Source organism: Asterias amurensis, chromosome 7 (assembly GCF_032118995.1).
Source record: "Asterias amurensis chromosome 7, ASM3211899v1".
NCBI lineage: Eukaryota > Metazoa > Echinodermata > Asteroidea > Forcipulatida > Asteriidae > Asterias > Asterias amurensis.
In genome coordinates, this window is record NC_092654.1 from 3,483,488 (window position 1) to 3,506,871 (window position 23,384).

General features: G+C 39.9%; 1 protein-coding gene and 1 non-coding gene across 2 annotated transcripts in view; one reads left to right on the forward strand and one right to left on the reverse strand.

Moving 5' to 3' along the window:
* Window positions 1-23,384, reverse strand: part of LOC139940103 (low-density lipoprotein receptor-related protein 2-like) — a 145,395-nt gene that overhangs the window by 106,691 nt on the left and 15,320 nt on the right. Inside the window, exons 6-21 of the mRNA XM_071936350.1 lie at window positions 22,335-22,451; window positions 20,147-20,263; window positions 19,171-19,299; window positions 17,505-17,621; window positions 16,832-16,954; window positions 15,914-16,080; window positions 14,738-14,973; window positions 12,460-12,678; window positions 11,011-11,219; window positions 10,214-10,354; window positions 7,510-7,740; window positions 6,242-6,437; window positions 5,136-5,289; window positions 4,377-4,470; window positions 2,590-2,721; window positions 1,519-1,640 (exon numbers count right to left, since the gene is read on the reverse strand). Coding sequence (XP_071792451.1) covers window positions 1,519-1,640; window positions 2,590-2,721; window positions 4,377-4,470; window positions 5,136-5,289; window positions 6,242-6,437; window positions 7,510-7,740; window positions 10,214-10,354; window positions 11,011-11,219; window positions 12,460-12,678; window positions 14,738-14,973; window positions 15,914-16,080; window positions 16,832-16,954; window positions 17,505-17,621; window positions 19,171-19,299; window positions 20,147-20,263; window positions 22,335-22,451 — 2,504 coding nt within the window. The remainder of the gene's footprint in view (window positions 1-1,518; window positions 1,641-2,589; window positions 2,722-4,376; window positions 4,471-5,135; window positions 5,290-6,241; window positions 6,438-7,509; window positions 7,741-10,213; window positions 10,355-11,010; window positions 11,220-12,459; window positions 12,679-14,737; window positions 14,974-15,913; window positions 16,081-16,831; window positions 16,955-17,504; window positions 17,622-19,170; window positions 19,300-20,146; window positions 20,264-22,334; window positions 22,452-23,384) is intronic.
* On the forward strand, window positions 14,070-14,142 carry Trnan-auu (transfer RNA asparagine (anticodon AUU)). The gene has a single exon. It is a non-coding gene; the product is annotated as a tRNA-Asn (tRNA).

Consider the following 23,384-nt stretch of genomic DNA (forward strand, 5'->3'; position numbering starts at 1 on the left):
AGTCCTATCTATTTTGAAGTGACTGGATCTTTCTATGTCTCATACAGTAAGTCCTTTCTACTCTAAGACGACTTGGTCTTTCTAAATCGTATAAGTCCTATCTATTCTGAGCTGACTGGAACTTTCTAGGTCTCATAAGTCCTTTCTACTCTTAGACGACTTGGTCTTTCTAAATCGTATAAGTCCTATCTATTCTGAGCTGACTGGATCTTTCTAGGTCTCTTAAGTCCTTTCTACTCTAAGAGGACTTGGTCTTTCTAAATCATATAAGTCCCATCTATTCTGAGCTGACTGGATCTTTCTAGGTCTCATAAGTCCTTTCTACTCTTAGACGACTTGGTCTTTCTAAATCGTATAAGTCCTATCTATTCTGAGCTGACTGGATCTTTCTAGGTCTCTTAAGTCCTTTCTACTCTAAGAGGACTTGGTCTTTCTAAATCATATAAGTCCCATCTATTCTGAGCTGACTGGATCTTTCTAGGTCTCATAAGTCCTTTCTACTCTTAGACGACTTGGTCTTTCTAAATCGTATAAGTCCTATCTATTCTGAGCTGACTGGGTTTTTCTAGATCTCTTAAGTCCTTTCTACTCTAAGACAACTTGGTCTTTCTAAATCTTTTAAGTCCTATCTATTCAGAGTTGACTGGGTCTTTCTAGGTCTCATAAGTCCTTTCTACTCTAAGACGACTTGGTCTTTCTAAGAAATGGTATAAGTCCTATCTATTTTGAGCCGACTGGATCTTTCTATGTCTCATACAGTAAGTCCTTTCTACTCTAAGACGACTTGGTCTTTCTAAATCGTAGAAGTCCAGCCGTCAATTTCACAAAGAGCTAGGACTCGTCTTATCTCAAGTTAGAACGAGTAACTTACGATTAATCTTGAGGTCTGCATGCTACAGTGCAGGGTTGGGACTTGTCCTAAGTCATAAGATTAATCTTAAGTTAGGAAGAGTTTTGTGAAATCGACGGCTGTCTGTTCTGAGCTGACTGGGTCTTTCTAGGTCTCATACATGTACAACGTAAGTCCTTTCTACTCTGAGCAGACTGGGTCTTTATGGGTCTCATAAGTCCTTTCTTCTCTAAGACGACTTGGTCTTTCTAAATCTTAAAAGTCTTTTGTACTCCGAGCAGACTGTTTCTTTCTAGGTCTCATAAGTCCTTTCTATTCTGAGCTGACTGGGGCTTTCTAGGTCTCATACATAAGTCCTATCTACTCTGAGCCGACTGGGTCTACATAGGTCTCATATGTAACTCCTCTGTATTAAGTCCTATCTACTCCAAGCCAACTGGTTCTTTCTGCATCATATAAGTCCTTTCTTCTCCATGACAACTTTAAACCTTTCTGCATCATATAAGTCCGTTCTATAAGCTATTTGTACTCTGAGCAGACTGGGTCTTCCTCAGTGTTATGTCTCTTACTTTGAGACACTGAATTACAGTAAACAAAACTGTGAGAATTTCTGCATATTTTGGAGACAAAAAAACATCTTGAGTAATGAATCATATGATCAAGCTTACCCGTTGGTCCGCCATGAGCCTCATGTTTATTGGGCAACCACAAGTCCTCTGATTTGAAGGTGCGGGAAAGCAAAAATGACTGCAGTCACTGTTACCTCCGTTACGGGAACAAATATTCTCAACTATTGAAGAGGACAAATAAAAAATATAAAAATTTAGCAATCACATTTACAAAGCGCTTTCCTCACTGGCACCTTCTACAAGTGCTTAGACTGAAGGAACAGGAACACGAAAAGAGAAGTTAAGAATAAGAATAATCCTTAATTGGAATACAAAATCTTAGAACTGTTCTGACAGGAAAGTTTCTCAGGTTCAAATTTTGGAGGATGAAATTCAATAAAAAACTTCAAAACAAAGATTGTCAAAACGCTTTTATCGAAAGCTGCTGTACTTCTAACAAATTAAATATGTAATGACATTAATTTTAAAGACAGTGGACACTATTGGTAATTGTCAAAGACCAGTCTTCTCACTCGGTGTATCTAAAAATATGCATAAAATAACAAACCTGCGAAAATTTGTCATACAAAGTTGTGCCCTTTCATCAGATGCTTGATTTCGAGACCTCAAATTCTAAACTTGAGGCCTCTAAATCAAATTCGTGGAAAATTATTTCTTTTTCGAAAACTACGTTTCTCACAATGCTTTATACTATTAACCTCTCCCCATTACTCGTTACCAAGTGAGGTTCTATGCTGATAACTATTTTGAGTAACAACCAATAGTGTCCACTGCCTTTAAGAGTGATTGTCAAACAAACCTTTACCATCAAGAACCAGTAGAGGTGGCATGACAGATATATGGGGAGATTGCTCCATAGTGACAAAGTGGTTACAGCAAAAGCACAAAAAAAATCATAAGGTTCAATTGAAGGACAATAGTACATTGTGCAACTGTAATTCAAGACCCATAAAACCTACGAGGATATCAAAATATTTATCTGTATCTGTATCTGTATCTGTCAGCTACTGTACAAACGCCTGGTGTGGCTATCCCGTACAGAAGTTTAACCCCTTGCACTGGACAGCAAAACCTGTGAATAGCATGATATAAAAATAAAAACAAACTCACCCGATGTCTGCATTTCCAGTGAGTACAACATTAATCTTGAGTATCTCACATCCATGAAAACTCGTGCTCGGTATCCACTGGACACATTAAAAGTTAGAATGTTTCCCTTATATGCTGAGAAGTATGCGAGACCTGTCACAGGTGAACAATAATACAATATAATAAAAATTTGTACATTTTTTAAATAGATGTCTCTTTCTTGGCGAATAATTAAAATCTCAATCTGTTATAAGCATAGAGTTATATATAAGAACTAGAGGGCGCACTGGCCTATCCGTAACTTAGGATTAATCTTAGGTAAAAGGACGAGTTAAGTTCCGTATCCATAGAGCTTACATGTAGGATGCATTAAAGCTAACTTAGTTACTTGTCCTAGCTTAGGATTAATCTTAGGACTTAGAACGAGTTAAGCTCCGTATCCATAGAGTGTATGACGTATTGATCCCATCCTAACTGGCTCAATGCTGCAGGCTTTGCCTGGTCGTGGTTTACCTTTTGGTTTTGGTTTTCATTCCCATTGTTGACGTTTTTTTTCTTGTCATTTTCTGAGCGCTTTGCAACCTTAGAGGTCGTTCAGACACAGTACTAAAGTTGGTTTAACTCATGGTTTAACCCGATCGAGATCAACTCAGTGTGTCTGAACGGTTTTAAAGTTAGTCCGAATCGAGTTCAACCCACAAAAGATAAACCGTCCAGGGAGGGGGTTTATCTTTAGACCGCTTCGGGTTTAACTTTTAACACTGTGTGTGGACAGAATAAAAAATACCACATCCGGTTTAACTCACAACAGACGACCCATTGACCTCCGTAATCATTATGTAAACACACGGTGACCAATGAAAAGGCCAATAAACAGGATGTTAGAGTAGCGGGGTCGCGTTTGCTTTGACCTCTTAAAACCAAAGATAAACCGTATCGGGTTTAACTCAGTGCTGTCTGAACGCAAGGGGGTTTTATTTTTACGACCACCCCCTGCTGCTCGTAGAAGTTAAACCGGTTCGGGTTTAACTTAGTACGCTGTCTGAACATACCCTTAGGAAAAAGCGCTATCTATCAATCAATCAATCAATAAATTAATCATTGATTGATTGATTGTTGACGTTTTTTTCTTGTCATTCTCTGAACACTTTGCAACCTTAGAAAAAGGCGCTATATAAACACAAATGGTGTTATTATTAATAATCAACTGCCCTAGGCGCTGAAACATGGTTCCCCTTTCACAGGGATGTAGGCATCAGTACCATCCACTGCAAGAGGAGCCTGGCTGGTTGAGCAGAATGCAATACCTTCCCAACTTGTTACAAAGCAATTATTCTTAAGTGGCTTGCTCAAGGGCCCAAGTGTCATGACCAGGATTTGAACCCACACTCTGCTGCTGACAACAGCAGAGTTTAGGTGCAGTGAACTAGACCGCTTAGTCATGACACTCTTTATGCTATGCTATGACAATGCAGTTGGAACTGTTTCCCACAAGCCTAGTATTATCTGCAAATCTAAAGGTTGTACCTACCCATAGAGTTATACATAAGAACTAGAGGGCGCACGAGTTATGCTTCGTGCACAAACGCCACGGGACCGCAAGATGACAAGCACGTCATTCTGCACGCGCGTTGAATATGAAATACGCGTTTGAGTTGTTTTTTTACCGAACGCTCACGCGATGCTGTTTGTTCAACTTACAAAATGGCCGCACAAACACACACTGTGAGATGCCAGTTTTGTCAACTAAGAGCGCGTACATAGGCCAGTGCGCCCTCTAGTTCTTATATATAACTCTATGTACCTACCATTGTTGATAGCCACTGAATATATCAAAGAAGATACACCAAGATCAATGTTTGTACGTGACCCGCCATCTAAATCAGCTTGCCAAAATAGACCCTAAAATATAAAAAAAAAAAACATATCACATTTTACCCAAAACCTCCATCCTAATAAGGCTAGTTACTGAAATATTCATGATTTTATTTTTTTTCCGGGAAAACAAGGGCAAAAAGGTTTCAGATTATAAAGTAAAGAGCTTTTAAGAGGCAATCCTGGTGTATTTTTCACTCTGACCAACATTTGTGCTAACAAAAACAAATGTTATTAAGCTTGGACAATATCACAAGTATATGTTCACAATACAATGTTGAAGACTACATCGTCAATATCGATGTTAGTTTTGAAAATATCGAAATATCGTGACAGAGACGATGTTAATATATATTTGGTTTGCGGTAACATCATGTGTGTATCTACTTGCCAGGTAGAGTTCTTTCTTAGAGAACTGTCTTGCTTTATTTATTCTACTACCACGAGGTGGATTTAACAGATGTTCAGGTAACTTCTCAGATCTGAAAAGGACTGTCCTGCTTTCTAACTACGGGCGGAAGGTATCGAAAATTGGCTGAAACGAACAGCTTTCTCCAGAAGACGATCAGAGCATACTGATCGAAACATTGAGTTGAAACCAAAGGTTCTTTTCAGAACCAGCCCAACTCATTAGAGATAGTCATTACATGGTGTTACCGCAAACCTTTCTATATCGAATCATTGTCACTTACTGAATAGGAAATCCAGTAAAGCATGTTGGTTTGATGATCAACTCTGATTGTACGAACTCCGCCAATCTCACCAGTAATAACATCTTCACGATGAGAGCCATCCAACCAAACTCGTTCGATCTTCCGTTCATCATAATTGTACCAAAACAAATACCTGAAAAGAAAAGAAAGAAGGACAACAACTTCAACTATGAATTAGAAATGTACAGCCTAACAAGTTTCATCATGATCACACTAGAATGCTCCGAGAGATATATTACTTCAAGAAATAAGGGAATAAAAGGGTAGCGACGAGTTCTTTAACGGCCGTTTAAAACCGGCAGGGTCGTTGCCGTGTGACAAGGCCCAAGCCAAAGGCAACAACCTTGCAAGGTTTTAAACGGCCGTTAAAGAACGAGTCACTACTCTTTCATGCCCATTCATAAATACCTTTTTGGTTATAAGGCGTAATAAAGTAAGAAACTCTGTAAAACCTATCTGTTTCCGATGTGCTTGAGCTCTGTACGTCTGACGCCCGTGTGTTGCATTGTTATGACTGAGATGCCTGCGTTGTAGTCTTGGTGCAAGACCTTCTCGTTTTCCTTTCACACACAGCGCGGCCAACTCACCGACAGCGCCCGCATCGCTCGTAACAAGAAACGTCTTGCACCAAGACTAGCGCGTAGTATCCATTTAAACACCCCCACGTGTCGCGCTCTCCACCAATAGGAACAGCGAAACTGTCTGAGGTATTTATGAATGCGCATTTAATGCTGACCTTTTGATGTGATTTATGCTTATGTTGATAAGATTTGTACTACGCCAAGACTAAATTTATTAATTTATTATTAAACTATACGACACAGACCTTGAAACAAATTGTGGTGGGAAGTGTCGTGGCCGAGCGGTTAAGAGCACCGAATTCAAACTCTGCTGTTTCTGATCAGCCGAGTGTGGGTTCGAGCCCCAGTCGTGACACTTGTGTCCTTAAGCAAGACACTTAACCATTGCTTTGTCTTTTGGATGGGACGTAAAACCAGTGGTCCAAGGTGTTGTGTAAGTTAAGTAACCCCCAATAATATGCTTGTGCACTTTATCAGTATTGTTTATATCAAGTCAAAACTTACCCAGCCAGTGGGGCAACTTCAATGTCAGAAAAGCTTCTTGCATTGTCATTAACAACTGTCTCCACAGTGAAGTCTCCATCAAGCTTAAGTACTGCTATGACGTCATAAAAGAGATCTTTCCAATACAGATTCTTTGACAACCAATCATAGCTCATGTCGCGTGGGTAGAAATGTTCAATGTTGAAATCTTCTCCTCCTATAGAAAGGGGATACTGGTCAAGTTGAAAGAGATAATGCAGGGTTTTTTGTATAAAAAAAAGGTGGAATCAGGAGTGGGCCCAATGTGCAGTGAGGCACAGTCTGGCATGTCCATTTCGCTCGGCTTCGCCTCGTGAAATGTATTATCATAGACTGATCTTGATACTGTGGACAAATAAATAAGCTTAAAAACTTGAAAGTTCAGCAAATGGAATAGTACAGGGATGGATTTCACAAAGAGTTATGACTGGCCCTATCTCGAGTTGGGTAAAGTTACTCGTCCTTAAGACTATAGTCCTATCTCGAGTAAGGTAAAGTTATACTCGTCCTTAAGTCTATAGTCCTATCTCAAGTTAGGTAAAGTTACTCGTCCTTAAGACTATAGTCCTATCTCAAGTAAGGTCAAGTTACTCGTCCTTAAGACTATAGTCCTATCTCGAGCTAGGTAAAACTACTCGTCCTTAAAACTATAGTCCTATCTCGAGTTGGGTAAAGTTACTAGTCCTTAAGACTACAGTCCTATCTCGAGTAAGGTAAAGTTACTAGTCCTTGAGACTATAGTCCCATCTCGAGTTGGGTAAAGTAACTCGCCTTAAGACTATAGTCCTATCTCGAGTTAGGTAAAGTTACTCGTCCTTAAGACTATAGTACTATCTCGTAAAGTTACTCGTCCTTAAGACTTCAGTCCTATCTCGAGTTAGGTAAAGTTACTCGTCCTTAAGACTATAGCCCTATCTCGAGTAAGGTAAAGTTACTCGTCCTTAAGACTGTAGTCCTATCTCGAGTTGGGTAAAGTTACTCGTCCTTAAAACTATAGTCCTATCTCGACTTAGGTGAAGTTACTCGTCCTTAAGACTATAGTCCTATCTCGAGTTAGGTAAAGTTACTCGTCCTAACTTAGGACCAGCCTTAAGTTTTTAATAGCTCTTTAAGAGTCCTAGAACTAGTCCTTAGTTAGGACTACCTTGGTGAAATTGACCCCAGATCTTGTCAACATATTCTGCACTCACACAAGAATCGTACATTATCCTCAACATTACACTTGACATCTAATTTTCTAGTAAGGTTACCTGTTCCATCAGTTTTAACTCGGCGGAGGACTCCACCCCTTCGCATGTGGTAGATGTACCTACTCTCAGCATCGACTACAGGGGCAGTAGAAACGAACCTGTCGTACAAGTTAGGTGATTCTACTGAGTCTCTGACGATTGGTTCAATGCATTCCAAATTCTCTTCATTGAAGTTCAATGAGATTCCGTGCATCACCATATAGTTATAGCCAAGAAGAAAGGATGTGATCTCTGCATGGGACCAAAAAGTTAAAAGTGCAGGTTGGAGGATGAAGTCAAAACCAGGAAACCGGCAGCCAATTTCACAAAACTTTACGCAACTGCGTAAGTCCACTTGCGTAACGTGTTATGGCGCAACTTGCGCCACTTGCGCAACTTTTATGGCGCAATTTGTGCCACAAACATTGCACATGTGGACTTACGCAGTTGCGTACAACTTTGATAAATCGGCTGCAGGAGACCAAGTTTGAGACTGAAATAAAAAACAAAATCTGACAGTGTAACCTTACAAAGGCTAGTCTCGATCAGGACATGCAACGTGCAGTATTAGGGCCAGAAAAGAAGAAAAAAAACCTTGGAGACCCAAGACTGGGACTGAAATCAAGAAATCCAGTATACAGTTACTCTCAACAAACTGACATTTTACAAAACCAAATTCTGTACACTGTTGGAAAAAACAGCGCAGCAAGAGGGGCTTCAAGGTCAAATTAAATACTTTATAATTTTTCAAAAGAAAGTATGCTTTCAAAGTAGAAACAAAGTTTTAGTTTCTCAATGTCACTCCTTTTTCAAACAGTGGACTTATGTGAATCATGCACAAACCAGTGGGGCTTCTGACTGTCCCAGGCAGATGTACTGCGCATCCATTAAGTGTAATGACTTAACAAGTTAGTCTATGTTAACGCACCCCCTGGTGAAAAGGGTGTGTAGTTTTCATTTTCTTTGTGGGGAAACTCGAAAGATTCTTAATGGAGCTTTCCCATAATGAAAGCGCTGCTCTTTTTCATAATCCACTCGCACTTGTTCTTAAAATACTTACATGACAGCGAAGGTCCATTCATTAATACTGAGCTTCATGCAGCACTTCCATGCAGCGGTAGAAATGATCAGTGTCCAGCCGGAGACATGCAAGGATTCTTTGGCATAACTAGTAAAGACCATGTCATCTCGTTTAAAGGAAGTGGACACTATTGGTAATTACTCAAAATAATATTTAGCATAAAACCTTCCTAATGGTAGCAAGTAATGGGGAGCTGTTGATAGTATACAACATTTTAAGAAACAGCCCCCTCTGAAGTAATGAAGTTTTCGTGAAAGAAGTAACTTTCCACTGAATTATTTGAATTTGATTTCGAGATCTCAGAATTAAAATTTGAGGTCTCGAAATCAAGCATCTGAAAGCACACAACTTCGTGTGACAAAGGTATTTTTTCCTTTCATTATTATCTTGCCACTTCAACGACCGATTGAGCTCAAATTTTCACAGGTTTGTTAGTTCATGCATATGTTGAGATACACCAAGTGAGAAGACTGGTCTTTGACAATTAGCGATAGTGTCCAGAGTCTTTAATTAACAAAAAAATACAAACAAGACCTCAAGCATTCCAGGCCGTTAGCACTGGCAGCCATGATATTGAGGTTGAATTTATTTAAATCTTTCTTAAAAGTTTACTTCCGCACTGGAAATCCTAAGCAAAATTTGTTTAGCGATTGTAGTCAATCGGGGCCCAATTTCATGGCTCTGCTTACCGCCAAATTTTGCCATTGCGATCACAATTTTTTCCGCTAAACTGTGCGAGCGCCAAATTTATCACTAGCTGCGCATTGGGTACACCAGGGCCCAATTTCATAGCGCTGCTTAGCGGTCAATTTGTGCTTACTGTGCAATTTCTATTTCATAGCGCTGCTGACCATAAGCACACGAAAAGGCATGCTAACCTTCCGGTGCTTACCGCACGAAAATAAATGACGTCACAATGCAAATCCTGGGTAAACACGCAATATGGCCGCCCAATTTCTCTGCTAACCTGTGAAATACGCTAAGGCTTAAGCAAATTATTCTGCTACAGTAAGCATGCAAATTTGCTTACCGCTAAGCAGCGCTATGAAATTGGGCCCAGAGCTCCAGCAACAATTCCCTGCTAACCCATGAAATACGCTTGATGTAAGCACCGAATCTTGGCTAACAGTAAGCAGAGTAATGAAATTTGGCTCTACAGATTTAAGTATTGAAACTAGAGTATTAAATGGCATGTAGAATGTAACGTTAAGGAAAATGCAAAATGAATGGCATGCAATGAGCTTTAGTCAGTGGAGGAGGCATTCAGCAAAGTCATGCAAGGTCAAACACAAGTGAAGCAAAACAACATAACTTTTGACCGCGTATTTTTATTACATCTGCGGGAATAAGCGATTAGTCCTGCACAGCTTTATAAAAGGTGTTCTGTCACCTTTGATGCGCCGTAGTTTTAAGTTGCTTTAGAGCTAGATTATATTGGCTCCTTTAAAAGTCTTATTGTCTATGGTGCATATGATGTCTGTGGCGATAATGTGTTCCAGTCTTTAATAAACTGTTTTGGGTATAAATGAATGCACCCCGGAAGTGAAACAAATGTTTGAGAGCGCCCCCACGGGGTCAAAAATAAGGCGCATTGGTATGGATCAGAATTGCATCTCTCTACAGATTGGATTTCGGTTGATTTACCTGAGCAGGTCGTTTCATCTTCATTTAACCTGTAGGCACTTCGACACATACACTTGTAGCCCAGACCATGATTGTCAGAGCGATGGGACACAAGGCACAGATGCTCGCATCCGCCGTTATTCGATCCACACGGATTTGGTACTGTCAACAAATTAAAATATCTCCAATAAATTTCTACAAAACATCAATGTTTAAATGCACTGGACAATATTGATAGATACTCAAAATAGTTGTTAGCATAAAAACAAACTTGGTGACGAGAAACGGAGAGCTGTTGACAGTATAAAACACCAAGAGAAATGGCTCCCTCTCGTAACATAGTTTTTGAGAAAGAGGTAATTTCTCAATCAAATAATAAAAGACTTCAGGCCTGAAGCTTTTTATAGGCATCTGAAAGGGTGTTTTTTCTTTCATTGTTCTCTTGCAACTTGCTTTGTCCTTCGGATGGGACGTAAAGTCGTTGGTCCCGTGTGTTGTGTAACGCATATAAAAGAAACCAGTGCACTTTATCGAAAAGAGAAGGGGTTCGCCTAAAAGAAACCAGTGCACTTTATCGAAAAGAGAAGGGGTTCGCCTTGGTGTTCCTGGCTGTGGCTGCTGAATGTGCCGTGGTACCTTGTAAACCCTTATAAGTGCTACATAATTGGGTCTCAGAATGCATCTCTGCAATAAACTATCTTTCTGAAAGTTTGTATAGACTCAGCGCCCATGAGAACCTTGTTTGGTAGATACGTGCGCGATACATGTATAAGACTTGATATATGATATTACTATTATTATTAAAGTTATGTCCTTACCTGTTGGTTGTTGTGATGAGTGGTAAACAGCCACTCCTTTGGGTTCCACTTCAGTAACAGGAAGTCTGATCGTCACATCAGAGGACCAGTCGTAACGATCTGCGCGTAGGACGGCATCTCTGGTATGATCAGCAATGAAGGCAAAACGCTCAAAGACTGCTAAAGACTGGGGCGAAGGAATCACCTGAAACCCTTGCAGAATCGTGTAGCTTAAAGTTGGGTCGGAAAAACAAAGTACAAATGATGTAATGCATATAGAATTGTGTAGCTTAAAGTTGGGTCGGAAAAACAAAGTACAAATGATGTAATGCATATAGATCAATTGGTACCCGAAAGTGATTAAAAGCTGCGCCTTTAATGATACAAACTGTGCAGCAAAAGGTTTTGTACACAACGGGGGAAACCATTGTCTTTGAACATTTTATGTGAATTAGGTGTCTTCCTCACATTTTTCCAGACAAAATTATCCAGAACAACTAAAATGAAAGTGCATACTGAAATTCTGAGGGTGGGGGGGGGGGACACCATACAGATGATATTAAACCCTACCATGCAGTTTCCATGCAGTATCACACTTAAAAACCAACAACATCTGGGCTAGTTGTATGGTTCTAACTGACACCTGACCCCCAGACATACATATTGACAAAATAGGGAGCCTGTCAAAATAGGGCTGGATAGCTCAAATGGTAGAGCGCCAGCACGTTAATCCAGAGGGTGTTGGTTCAATTCCGATTCACTCACAATATGTCAGTTTCAGGATTCAGTTTCTGTGTAATGGCAAATATATGGTCAGTGACCATGTACATGTAAGACTGACCCTTTTTACCACAGGGTGCCTTGATTGCACATAACCCCTGGAAATGCATTTTTGCACTACAGTAAATTGGATATTCTAATAAGTCCTGTGGTTGATTTGAGGCTAGCAACAACTAACCCCCCCCCCCCCCCATCTCACTCTTTTTCAAATTTGTGGTAAGTCTTACTACATTATACATGTATGCAGTTTAGGGAACCAATGGGGGACTTTTGGGACGCTTGGTGGCAGCAGACTTACCAGGTAAAATACATTGTTCTCGGTTATGTGCGCATGCTCAGAACTACGTCAACAATGGAAATTTACCTGGTAAGTCTGCTGCCACCTAGCGCCTCAAAGTCTCCCATTGAAATGCGTGTCGAAATATGTGTATATTGACACATGCATACTACATGTAACACGACTAAGCTAATCCTATTTTAAAAATTATATTTTCACTAACTTGAGAAAACACGAGCCTTGAGAAAACTTCTTACCAGACACTACCCAAAGCCTCCATCCCCAAATCCGAACCCCCCCCCCCCCCACGAGGAGCCTTGAGAACCCTACTTACCAGATACTACCCAAAGCCTCCGTCCCCAAATCACAATCAATCCCCTCCCCCTCGCCCGACACCCATTAAAAAAACTCACCGATGATGTCCATCATAGGTAATAGTATTCATGAAGTCATAACTCTGGTCAATCCAAAAGACTCTTTTCGTTGGAATGTCCAGAGCGATCCCAGAGATGGAGTAAACTTTTTCGGTAGCAAGCACAGCTCGATTGCTGCCGTCCATATAAGACCGTTCAAGTTTTAAATGTTGTTCATCTCTCCACCAATATCTTGAACCACTGCCGAAAAACATGTACCTAGTGGGAGAGAAGAGCGTCAATGAAAACCAGCTTAAACAGAAAACAACAACAAGTGATCAACCAGTTCAGTTGCAAGCACAGCTCGATGGCTGCCGTCCATAAAAGACCGTTCAAGTTTTAAATGTTGTTCATCTCTCCACCAATAGTTTGAACCACTGCCGAAAAACATGTACCTAGTGGGAGAGAAGAGCATCAATAAAAAAACAGCTTGAACAGAAAACGACAACAAGTGATCCTTGTTTAAAGACACTGGACACTATTGGTAAATGTCAAAGACCGGTCTTCTCACTTTGTGTATCTAAACCTATACATAAAATAATGAACCCTAAGAAAATTTGATCTCATCAATTGGTTGTTGAAGTTGCGAGATAACTAGGAATGAAAAAACAACCTTGTCACACAAAGTTGTGTGCTTTCAGATGTTTGATTTGGAGACCTTTATAATCTAAATCTGAGGTCTCAAAATCAACTCCGTGAAAAATTGCTTCTTTCTCAAAAACTATGTCACTTCGGAGGGAGCCGTTTCTCACAATGTATTATACTTTCAACTTCTCCCAATTACTTGATACCAAGTAAAGGCCCGGTCACACAGGCCCCGATAACGAGAACGAAAACGAGAACGATAAAAATGCACGCTCGCGATTGGTTGAATTGCTCCACGCAGAATACGCCCACGCTCATTCAACCAATCGAGGGCGTGCATTTTTATCGTTATCGTTTTTCGTTCTCGTTATCGGGGCCTGTGTGACTGGGCCTTTAGGTTTTATACTAATAATTATTTTGAGTAATAACCAATAGTGTCCACTGCCTTTAAATGTCATTCTATAAATTTAATGAAAGAGTTTGACCCCAAAATTTCTTCGTGCCCAGAACCCAACTGTGTCATTTGCAGATTGTCACTCTCCTGCTATGGACCAAAAGATTTGAACACTCTTCCAAGTCACATTAAGTATGCTTAGATTAATCATATTTTTAAGAAACTGCTCAAATGTTATCTTTTTCAACAAGGGTAATGTAACTAATTTCATGTAACTGTCTTTTTTTCTTTTTTTTTCCGATTAAATTCACACATTTCAACAAATTACAGAACTACATTGTACTGCATGCATGTATATATGAAAAGACGTAAAAAGAATCCCACTCTAGTCAATTCTTTGTTCAACCCCAAAAATCATTTCGAAATTTACCCAGTCAGTTTCCCTTGTGGTTTATATTGATATCTGAAACAAAAAGTCGCATCCCCTGAAGGTGATCCCCTCGCTGCCGCTTCCCAGGTTGTATCGTAATTTGGGTGTGATCCCTGGCTACACGGCAGTTAACGGTTGTATGGCTTCTGACTGGCACCCCCGAACAAAGATATTGACAAAATAGGGACACTGCCAATATAGGGCTAGATAGCTCAGTTGGTAGAGTGCCGGCACATTAATCCGGAGGTCGTTGGTTCGAATCCCACTCTAGTCAATTCTTTGTTCAACCCCAAAAAGAATAAATTAGCGGGGAAATCATGTGGAGGCAAGCCCCAAAACAAGCCAGGTATCTTGTAGCGGCTTGTCTTTTCATAACAAAATACATAAACAAAGGTACATGCTTAGAGACTTTCTTTGGAGGTGTCAGGCGCTATAGAAATGTGGTTGTTATTATTATTATTATTATTATTATTATTATTATTATTTTTATTATTATTATTATTTTTATTATTATTATTAGGACAAAACAAAGACAAAACAAACAGACAGACAGACAGACAGACGGACGAACAAACTACTGGAGAAAATGACAATGACAAAGTTTGCAAACACTTGAAGGAAAAGAAGAATATAGAAACTGTGTTACATACTAAGAAACAATTAACTTTTAATAAGATGTTTTTAGTGCCTTCGAAAAAAAATTATTGATTTTGGCGCTAACCAAGTGTTTTCTGGTTGATTAATTGATTGATTGATTGATTGATTGATTGATTGATTGATTGATTGATAAATTGATTGATTTTGATTGATTGATTGATTGACTGATTGATGAACTAATTGCTTGATTGAAAGCTATACAATTTGTTTACCCATTAACAGGGTCCACAGCCAATGCTGAAACTGTATCAATATCATAGCTGATGACCGATGCTGAGTTGGTACCATCTAGCTCCGAGACCAAAATTCGTTCTGGAAATCTCTCAGCCATATAAAGTTTGCTCCCGATCCAGTCAACAGCAAGTGCCGCAATTGTGATTCGCTCTGGAATAGCAAACACCACCTCCGGCTCAGTTGGATTCCCTCCCATGAAGTTTGAAGAGTGAACCTTTAAAAAGGAACAAAATATTCCTGTTGGAAGCATTTCTAAAAACATAACACATGGAATTGTATGTTGTGAAAAGGTGGTCTGTTTTTGCTTTATGAATGCAATAGGCCTACAAAATACTTTATTGTAATGGGGTGTCGTGGCTGCATGAGCTGGAGTGCGTTTTGGCGACCCCAACTAAAGCCCAACGGACTCAACAAGTCGGTTACCGGTAGGTCTGAACAGCATCGTCACTGCGCTCAACCGATGACAATGTTTCTGGTTGGGGTCGCCAAAACGCAAAAAGCTCTGGTGCTTCGGTTCAGCAGAGTGTGGGTTCGAGCAAGACACTTCACTATAATTGCTTCCTCTCCACCCAGGGGTAAATGGGTACCTGTGAGGGCAGAGATGGTTCTTGTGATTGATTCAGCCGAATAGCGCATATTAATGTTGCACAGGCTGTAAGCTAAAATGGTTCAAGGAATGATTTAAGGCCCAGTGATCAGGGGTAATAATGTTGGAAGCACTTTGACATGCCCTTTGGATGTGTAAAGGGCTATTCAAAAACGGGTTATTATTATTGTTATTATTATTTTGTGGCAGTGTCATGGTCGAGCGGTTAAGAGCACCGGAATTAAGCTTAGAAGGGTGTGGGTTTGAATCCCGGTCGTGACACTTGCTACGTAAAATTGGGGAGGTAGTGCTTTCTGCTCTACCGGCCCGGCTTCGGATTGATGATACCCAAGCCTACATCCGTATGGACTGTAAAAGGGGTAACCCTGTTTCAGCCCTAGGAGTAGGCGGCAATGGCCCCTGGAATGAAAATAATGTAGCCCACACCTTGAAGTGGCCTTCAGGCCTTGTGTGTCTGGCGACTTGCATAACAAAAAATTAAAATAAAGTGATGAGGAAATCAATATAATATCAAAACCAGAACAAACTTTTTAGGCCAAGAACTCACCCCTTTTTCAGAAGTCCAGAAAATCTTTCTCAAGCTAAAGTGGAAGTCCAGGTTTTCAGGGGTGATGGAGTCAGGTACTGTAGCAATGGTTAACTTTTGCTCACCATTCAAGTTTGATCGCGTTATTGTTTGTCCAGACGTGACCAAGAGGTAAGGAACGTCAGTGGCTACAAAAAAACATGAGTTCATGAAGGTAATCTCTCTTAAAAAAAAAATCAATGTCTCTTCTTAAGAATTTACTAGAAATAATAGTAAACTTCCGGGTAAAAGCATGTATTAAATTTATTTTGAGGTAGTGTTGGCTCTGGAAAAATAAAACTGTTTGGTTTCGACGTTTTGAACAGTATATTCTGCTCTGTTTTTATCCTCTTTTTTTCTCAGCCCCAGTTATGTCTTTATCAGCAGTTTAAAAACCAGTCTTAAACAATCATGTGACCCACCTATCAACCAATAGGAGCACTTTCACTAACTGGAGCATTTATGAATATTCATCATTACAGGCACTGAACACGCTTGGTAATTGTCAAAGACAGTCTTCTTACTTGGTGTATCCCAAAATAAGCATAAAATAACAAGCCTGTGAAAATTTGGACTCAATTGGTCATCAAGTTGCGAGAGAACAATGCAAGAAAAAATACCACTGCTGCACAAATTTGTGTGCTTTCAGATGCCTAATAAAAGGCTTCAGGCCTGGAAGTCTTTTTATATTTGAGTGACAAAATTATCTCTTTCTCAAAAAACTGTATCACTTCAGAGGGAGCTGTTTCTCACAATGTTTTATACGATCAACAGCTCTCCATTGCTCTTTACCAGGTGAGTTTTTATGCTAACAATTATTTTGAGTAATTACCAATAGTGTCCAGTGCTTTTAAAACTAAACTTGATGTTTTGAAAGCAGATTCTTGGGTATGTACAAACCTATTGTTCTACACATTCCATCTCCTTCTAACATGTAGCCTTCTTCACATGAACACTGGTAGGTACTTGCTTCATTCTGACATCCATGCGCACAGTAACCCCAATGGTTACACTCATCAAAATCTAAAATAATAATAATAATAAAGACATTTATAACACGCAAAAACATTAGGCGCTAACGAGAAGAAAAGTTATTAAAAACGGTGTGTCGTAAGGTGTGTTTTCAGTTTGGTCTTGAAACTATCAACAGTCCCACATGCCACTGAGTGGAAAGTTAGTTTCACAAGCGAAGGGTGACGGCTCGATCACCCCAGTTCAGCTATGGAACAGTCTTCCAGCATGTCCAGAGGTTGTCAAAACCCGGTTAAAATCTGTTTACTTTGTACAATAATTGTTGATTTCCTTTTACAGCGCATAGGGACCTCACGGTGATATGCGCTATATAAGAATGGTTTTATTAGTATTTTATTATTATGATCTTTTAGATTTTGAGACTGCTAGAGATAGATCACTTGAAGAACGGAGACCAGAGCGAGATGGCCTATGGATGTTGATGATAGAAGCGATGTACGTATTTAGGTGAGGAGAACTTTAATGCACGGAAGATGATGAGAAGGACTTTGTATGCAGCTCGCTGTTCAACTGGTAACCAATGAATTGTTTGTAAGCTCACCCTCGCAGGTTCTATTGTCAGAAGAGATGACAAAACCAGGCTGACAGTAACACGTGCCACCATGTGGAGCTGAATGGCACTGGTATTCACAGCTTAGGTAGCCACATGACCGTGAGTCTATAAAAAGGAAATAGAAAAATAAGTAATGCACTGGAGAGCTGTTGATATTTAAACAGCCAATAAAGGATGATCTCAATATTTCAACTATTACCTTTTTATGGCCAAATAGACATCGTAGATATCGGTTAATAACCATTTTACTCTCAAAATTTGCATTTAGTAATAAATAACTCAAGTCAAAAAATGCACCCGGCCGCGCGGCTTTTTCAGCCGAGAGTCAAAAACAGCTTGTCTATTATAATGACCCCTTAACGCCAGTGACGATTTTCCCCTAATTGGGTTTGAACACAGTTCTCCAGCTTTGGTAAACTGAGGGCGCTATTTTCCACATCAAATATCCGCCACTGACGTCACAATTCCTTTGTCGCGCAGGTTTGTTTCACCCTGCGTTTTTCAGAAATTTTGCATGAGGTAAGACTTTATATATTTGTATGTTTCCTATGAACTGCAGCTATTAAAAAACTGTAATATCTATATATTTGAGATCATCCTTTATTGGCTGTTTAAAAACTTTGTTAGAAAATGCCCCTTTGAAGTAATGTTGTTAAAGAGAAAGGGGGTAGTTTTTCACACAGAAGTTTAAATCTGAGAAGGCTGCAAGCTGCTGTTAGATTTTTGTTCATTGTACCTACATGTTTTCTTTAACAGTATCTGTAAAACTCTTCCAAAACAGAAACAAAATGTAGCAGAAAAAAATGTATTACTTTGCAATTATTTCATTCCTAAAGATTAAACCAATTTACATGTGTGCTTGTATCTACTTGCCAGGTAGATTGTGTTCTATTGAGAACTTGTCTTGCTTCAAATTCTATGAAACCGCGGGGTAGATTTTGGGACTTTGGGAGACTTCTCAGTTCTGAAAAGAACTGGCCTGCTGTTTAACTACTACCAGGGCAAGAACGGGACTACACTTTAGCTTTAAGTGGTTGATGGGACTTCTCGGAGTGAGTTCTATTTTGCCTCAACATTTCGGCTAGCTTGCTCTAGTCATTGCCAGGAGACTGAAGTAAGACAAGTTCTCAAAAGAGCATGACCTACCTGGCAAGTACATGTAGATACGTACATGTACATGGTGTTACCGCAAACCAAATATTTATTGATACATTTTGTACCTCACCATGCAATTGTCTTGGAAGTATCGAGGCTGAGCGGTTAAGATCACCGTATTCAAACTCTGGTGTTTCTGATCAGCATTCTGATCAGCAGAGTGTGGGTTCGAATCCCCAGCCGTGACATTTGTGTTCTTAAGCAAGACACTTAGCCATTGCTTCGTCCTTCGGATGGGACGTACATGTAAAGCCGTTTGTCCCATGTGTTATGTAGCCATGTAATTGGCAGCATAATGCGCCACAGCACCTTGTGAACCATTACATCAGTACATGGTGCTAAGGATTAGGTCTTATTATATCTCAAACTGCGTCCCACTCCTTGCAGTAATAATTCCTGGCACTTTGTATCCTTTGGCAAAAGGTGCAATATAAATACGGTTATTATTATTTATTATTAATTCCATATATATGAGAGTAACTTTCAACGTTGAACTTACTGCAGGGCAGGTCTTCATCTTCTGCATCTGGGCAGTCGTAGTGACCATCGCAGAGTTTGTTTACATCTACACACTTCCTTAAGCTTCTCGAACATGGCCATTGCCCAGGAGGGCAGGAGAATGTGCCGACTAAGATCAAATAAGTAAACACAGTTTTAAAGTATGAGGAGCAGCATTTGCTAAACAGTCATGCTCATTTCTTAAAGGCACTGGGGTGGATTTCACAAAGAGTTAGGAATAGTCTTAACTTAGGACTAGTCCTAGGAGATATACAAAACCTGTGGTTAGTCCTACGTTAGGACAAGTCCTCGTCCTAACTCGAGATAAGACTAGTCTTAACTCTTTGTGAAATCCACCCCTGGACACCTTTGGCAATTGTCAAAGACCAGTATTCTCACTTGGTGTATCCCAACATATACATAAAAATTACAAACCTGTGAAAATTTGGGCTCAAATGGTCATCGAATTTGCGAGAGACTACTGAAATAAAAAACGCCCTAGTTGCACAAACAAATTTGGGAAAATTATGATGTAAATGATAACATCCAGAATGTGAAAAAAAAACAATCTGCCAAAATGTATGATTTTTTTTGGAGAACTGGCTCTTTGTGAAAGCGGTGGTGATTTTTGACAACCCCTCATGATTCTACTGGAGTAAAACTGGATTTAAACCACTGGTTATTTTCAGAACCACATAAGCTCATTTCGGATGCATTTCAAGAATGTTGCTAACTGCAGAATAAAAACTATAGTTCATAGCGCATTTCACAATAAAGTCTCAATGCGCTTTACATTAGTGACCTGGTCATTGTGCCAATAACATCCCTTTCTTAGCTCCCTTGGGAGTAAACAGCCCGAGCTGCCGTGGCGCTCTAGTGGCTTTTTCATACACAAGTTCAACCCCCTCACAGGTACCCATTTATACCCCTAGTGCAAGATGTGTATCATTGGTAGCCTGAATCACTGGTTTACTTACCACATTTTTCTTCATCAGATCGGTCGGAACAGTCTAATATCCCATCACAAACCCAGAGTGTTGGTATACATTGGCCACTATGACATCTGTACTGATTCCCTCGACATTCTGCGTGAGCTGTAACAACAACCAAAATATATCAGTTAGCACCTCCATTTATGGTCAAGTGACTTCAATAGACGGATTATAATACGCATCATCGGCCGCCATATTTGATGAATTGTGCACGCGTGAAGAGCTACCATTAATAATAATAATAATAATAACAATAATAATAGTAAAAATTTATATAGCCCCATATCCATCAAAAACAATGCTCCATGCCCAGGTCAAAATTCCAGTTGAACCTAGTTAACTGGGGTCAACTGGTTCAACTGGATAGTGACCAAACTCATCCATTTTCCATATAAACCAACTGGTTTGGACTAGGTTTAACTGTGTTCAATTTGGTTGAAATTATAAACCAGTTGGTCTCTGTCCATTTTCCATATTAAACCAACTGGTTTTAACTGTGTTTAACTAGTTTATCAACTGGTTTCAACTAGTTCCAGTTAAACCCAGTTTAATTTCGACCTGGGTGGCGCCAATACAGAGAAACATTTAAAAAAATAGATAATCAGCAAAAACAACAAGATATAAAAATAAGTTTTAAATCAAGCGAACAATGACAAGCAATTAAAGAAATTAACAATATACAATGGAAAGTTATCAAATATACAATAGGAGTATGCACAATTTAAAACTGCAAAGAGATTGTACAAACAGACCAGCTGTGACCCTAATAAAATTAAGCACGTACACGCGTGCACTTTTCCAGTGTTAATACATTGTACATCAAAGATTGCGGTCAATGACGCAATTTGCTACCCATTTATGGGAGATTTTTGGACGGTCTTTTTTCCACAGTTCTTGCCAGTTGAGTGTGTGCTCAGACCTACACGCGCAATACTGAGTATGTGTGCACACGCTCAGAGCTCAAAAAAGGTCTGTTATGTCCGCTTAGCGTATGGAGATGCTAAGTATTAGTTAGCATCTCCCTTTATGGCCAAGTGACTTTAATGGGAGACTTTTGGACTGTCCTTGTTCACAGGTCTCGTCCGTAGTGCGCATGCTCAGACCATGGAGGAAGGAATAGAAGGAGCTCAAACGAAGGGACTTCAAAAGTCGAACCTGCGGTACCGCGGATGTTTAACAACACCTCGTAATCACCGACATACCTTATACAGACAATGGGCGAACTGGCGTATGTGAGTTTGCGCGTGCGCACTTGGTTCTTCACTCAACCATGGTGTCGTATGTCGTATGGATATTATACAGAAAAACAACTTTTTTGAGACCTGATAAAAATTGTGTACACTTGTGCTCACCAAATCGAAAAACACAATTGAATACCAACCACCCTCGTGTGCTAATACCCAAATTTTGAACCACCGCTAGTGACCGGAAAGTAAAAAAAAATGAAAAAATATGCCATGATGTTTCAGTGAAACACCACAAACGGTAAATGAAAACATGTATATTCACAATTCTTGTCTCAAATGATTCAACTTTACACGAAGGCAACGGTGCAGAGCGGCGGTACCGCACGTTCTGTACAAAGAAATCTAATCTTGCTCGTTAATCGGCCGTCCAGCTGGAGGTCTCCTATCTTTTTCCACTGGTTAGACGGGGGCATTGTCAGGGTATTCTTTTGTTACTCTGCGGTTTTGCGGGTCGTTCGAGCTCCTTCTATTCCTTCCTCCATGCTCAGACTAACGCGCGCAATATACTGAGCATGAGCGTCTCAAATGTTTCCCAAACAGAGTCTCAAATTGTTTGATGCTAAAACAAAGGCTTGCGTGGCTTGTGGGAAAAGTTTTAGCTAGACCATATTTAGTGGTGAGCAATAAATCAATATTTTTGTCAAAGTCCACCAAGGGTGAGCAGATAAAAAAAGTTATGATACACATATTGACTGGCAACGAGGTAACTAGTATACGTCTATTCCCACATGGGACTTTGAGTGACAAGATGAGCGACCTATTTCCCGAGGCAATGTTGATACTATCAATAGCTCTCCTTAGCTTGTTACAAAGTTGTTATGCTAACAATTAGTTCGAGTAACTACCAACAGTTTCCACAACCTTTAATAATAATAATAGTTAGATGAGGGGCTGGTTGGTTTAGATTTAAAAGGTGTGTACGTAACTGCAATTCACTTCGTCCGATGCATCCCAACATTGTGCGTAGTGATTACACTTATACTCCGCCGGTAGACACTCTCCGCTTTGACACGCCGTGTGTTGAGGAAGGCAAGTTGCAAACGCTGAAAGGAAAGAAAGACAAAAGTTTTCAAACTTAAAAAATTACGACACTGCTCTAGAATTGCAAAGGCAGTGGGTTCGAACCCCGCCCGAGTCATATGCCTGTGATTTTTTTTTTCACAGAGCTGAAAGGAAAGAAAGACAAAAGTTTTCATACTTGAAAAGTTAAGACACTGCTTTAGAATTGCGAAGGTCGTGGGTTCGAATCCAAACAAAGTAATATGCCCGTGAATTTGTTTTCTTCACAGAGCTCGGAAAAGTACTGAGTATACAGTGCTTACACACAGTGGTGTATGATTGGTAAAACCAAAATTAATCAAATACTTGACCTGTTTCAATTTCAACAGTTTGCGCTTGCGCAATTGGTATTTGCGAAAAGGTCTATGCAGGCACCCTGAACAAAGACATCAACAAATAGGGAGAAGGCCAACATTAGAGCTAGATACTCAGTTAGTACAGTGCTATACTGGTCCAAAGGACCGGTATTGGTTTATATGTGTATGCATGTACATCAGATTTAACTGCGAATCTCCAGAACCATGAAAGCTATGTGAAATGATGTGAGGTCAAAGGTGATTATGGATTTGGGCTCAACGGCAGATCTTTGGCGTAATTCACAAGCGTTAGATAGTCAGGTTGAAAGCTGCGGCCGATTTCTTAAAACAATCGGATTAATCCTATTTCGGGTTAGGATGGGTTCAATGCGTCCTAACATCTTCGAACACAGAATTAAACTCATCCTATTTCCTAAGATTAATCCTAGGTTAGGAAGAGTTTGGTGAAATGGACGACTGGCCTGTTGAATCTACTAGGTTCGAATCCTGGGGTAGATTTCACAAAGAGTTAGGACTAGTCCTAACTTAGGATTAGTCCTAGGAGATATACAAATTGCATGGATAGTCCTAATTTCGGACGAGTAACTGGTCCTAACTCGA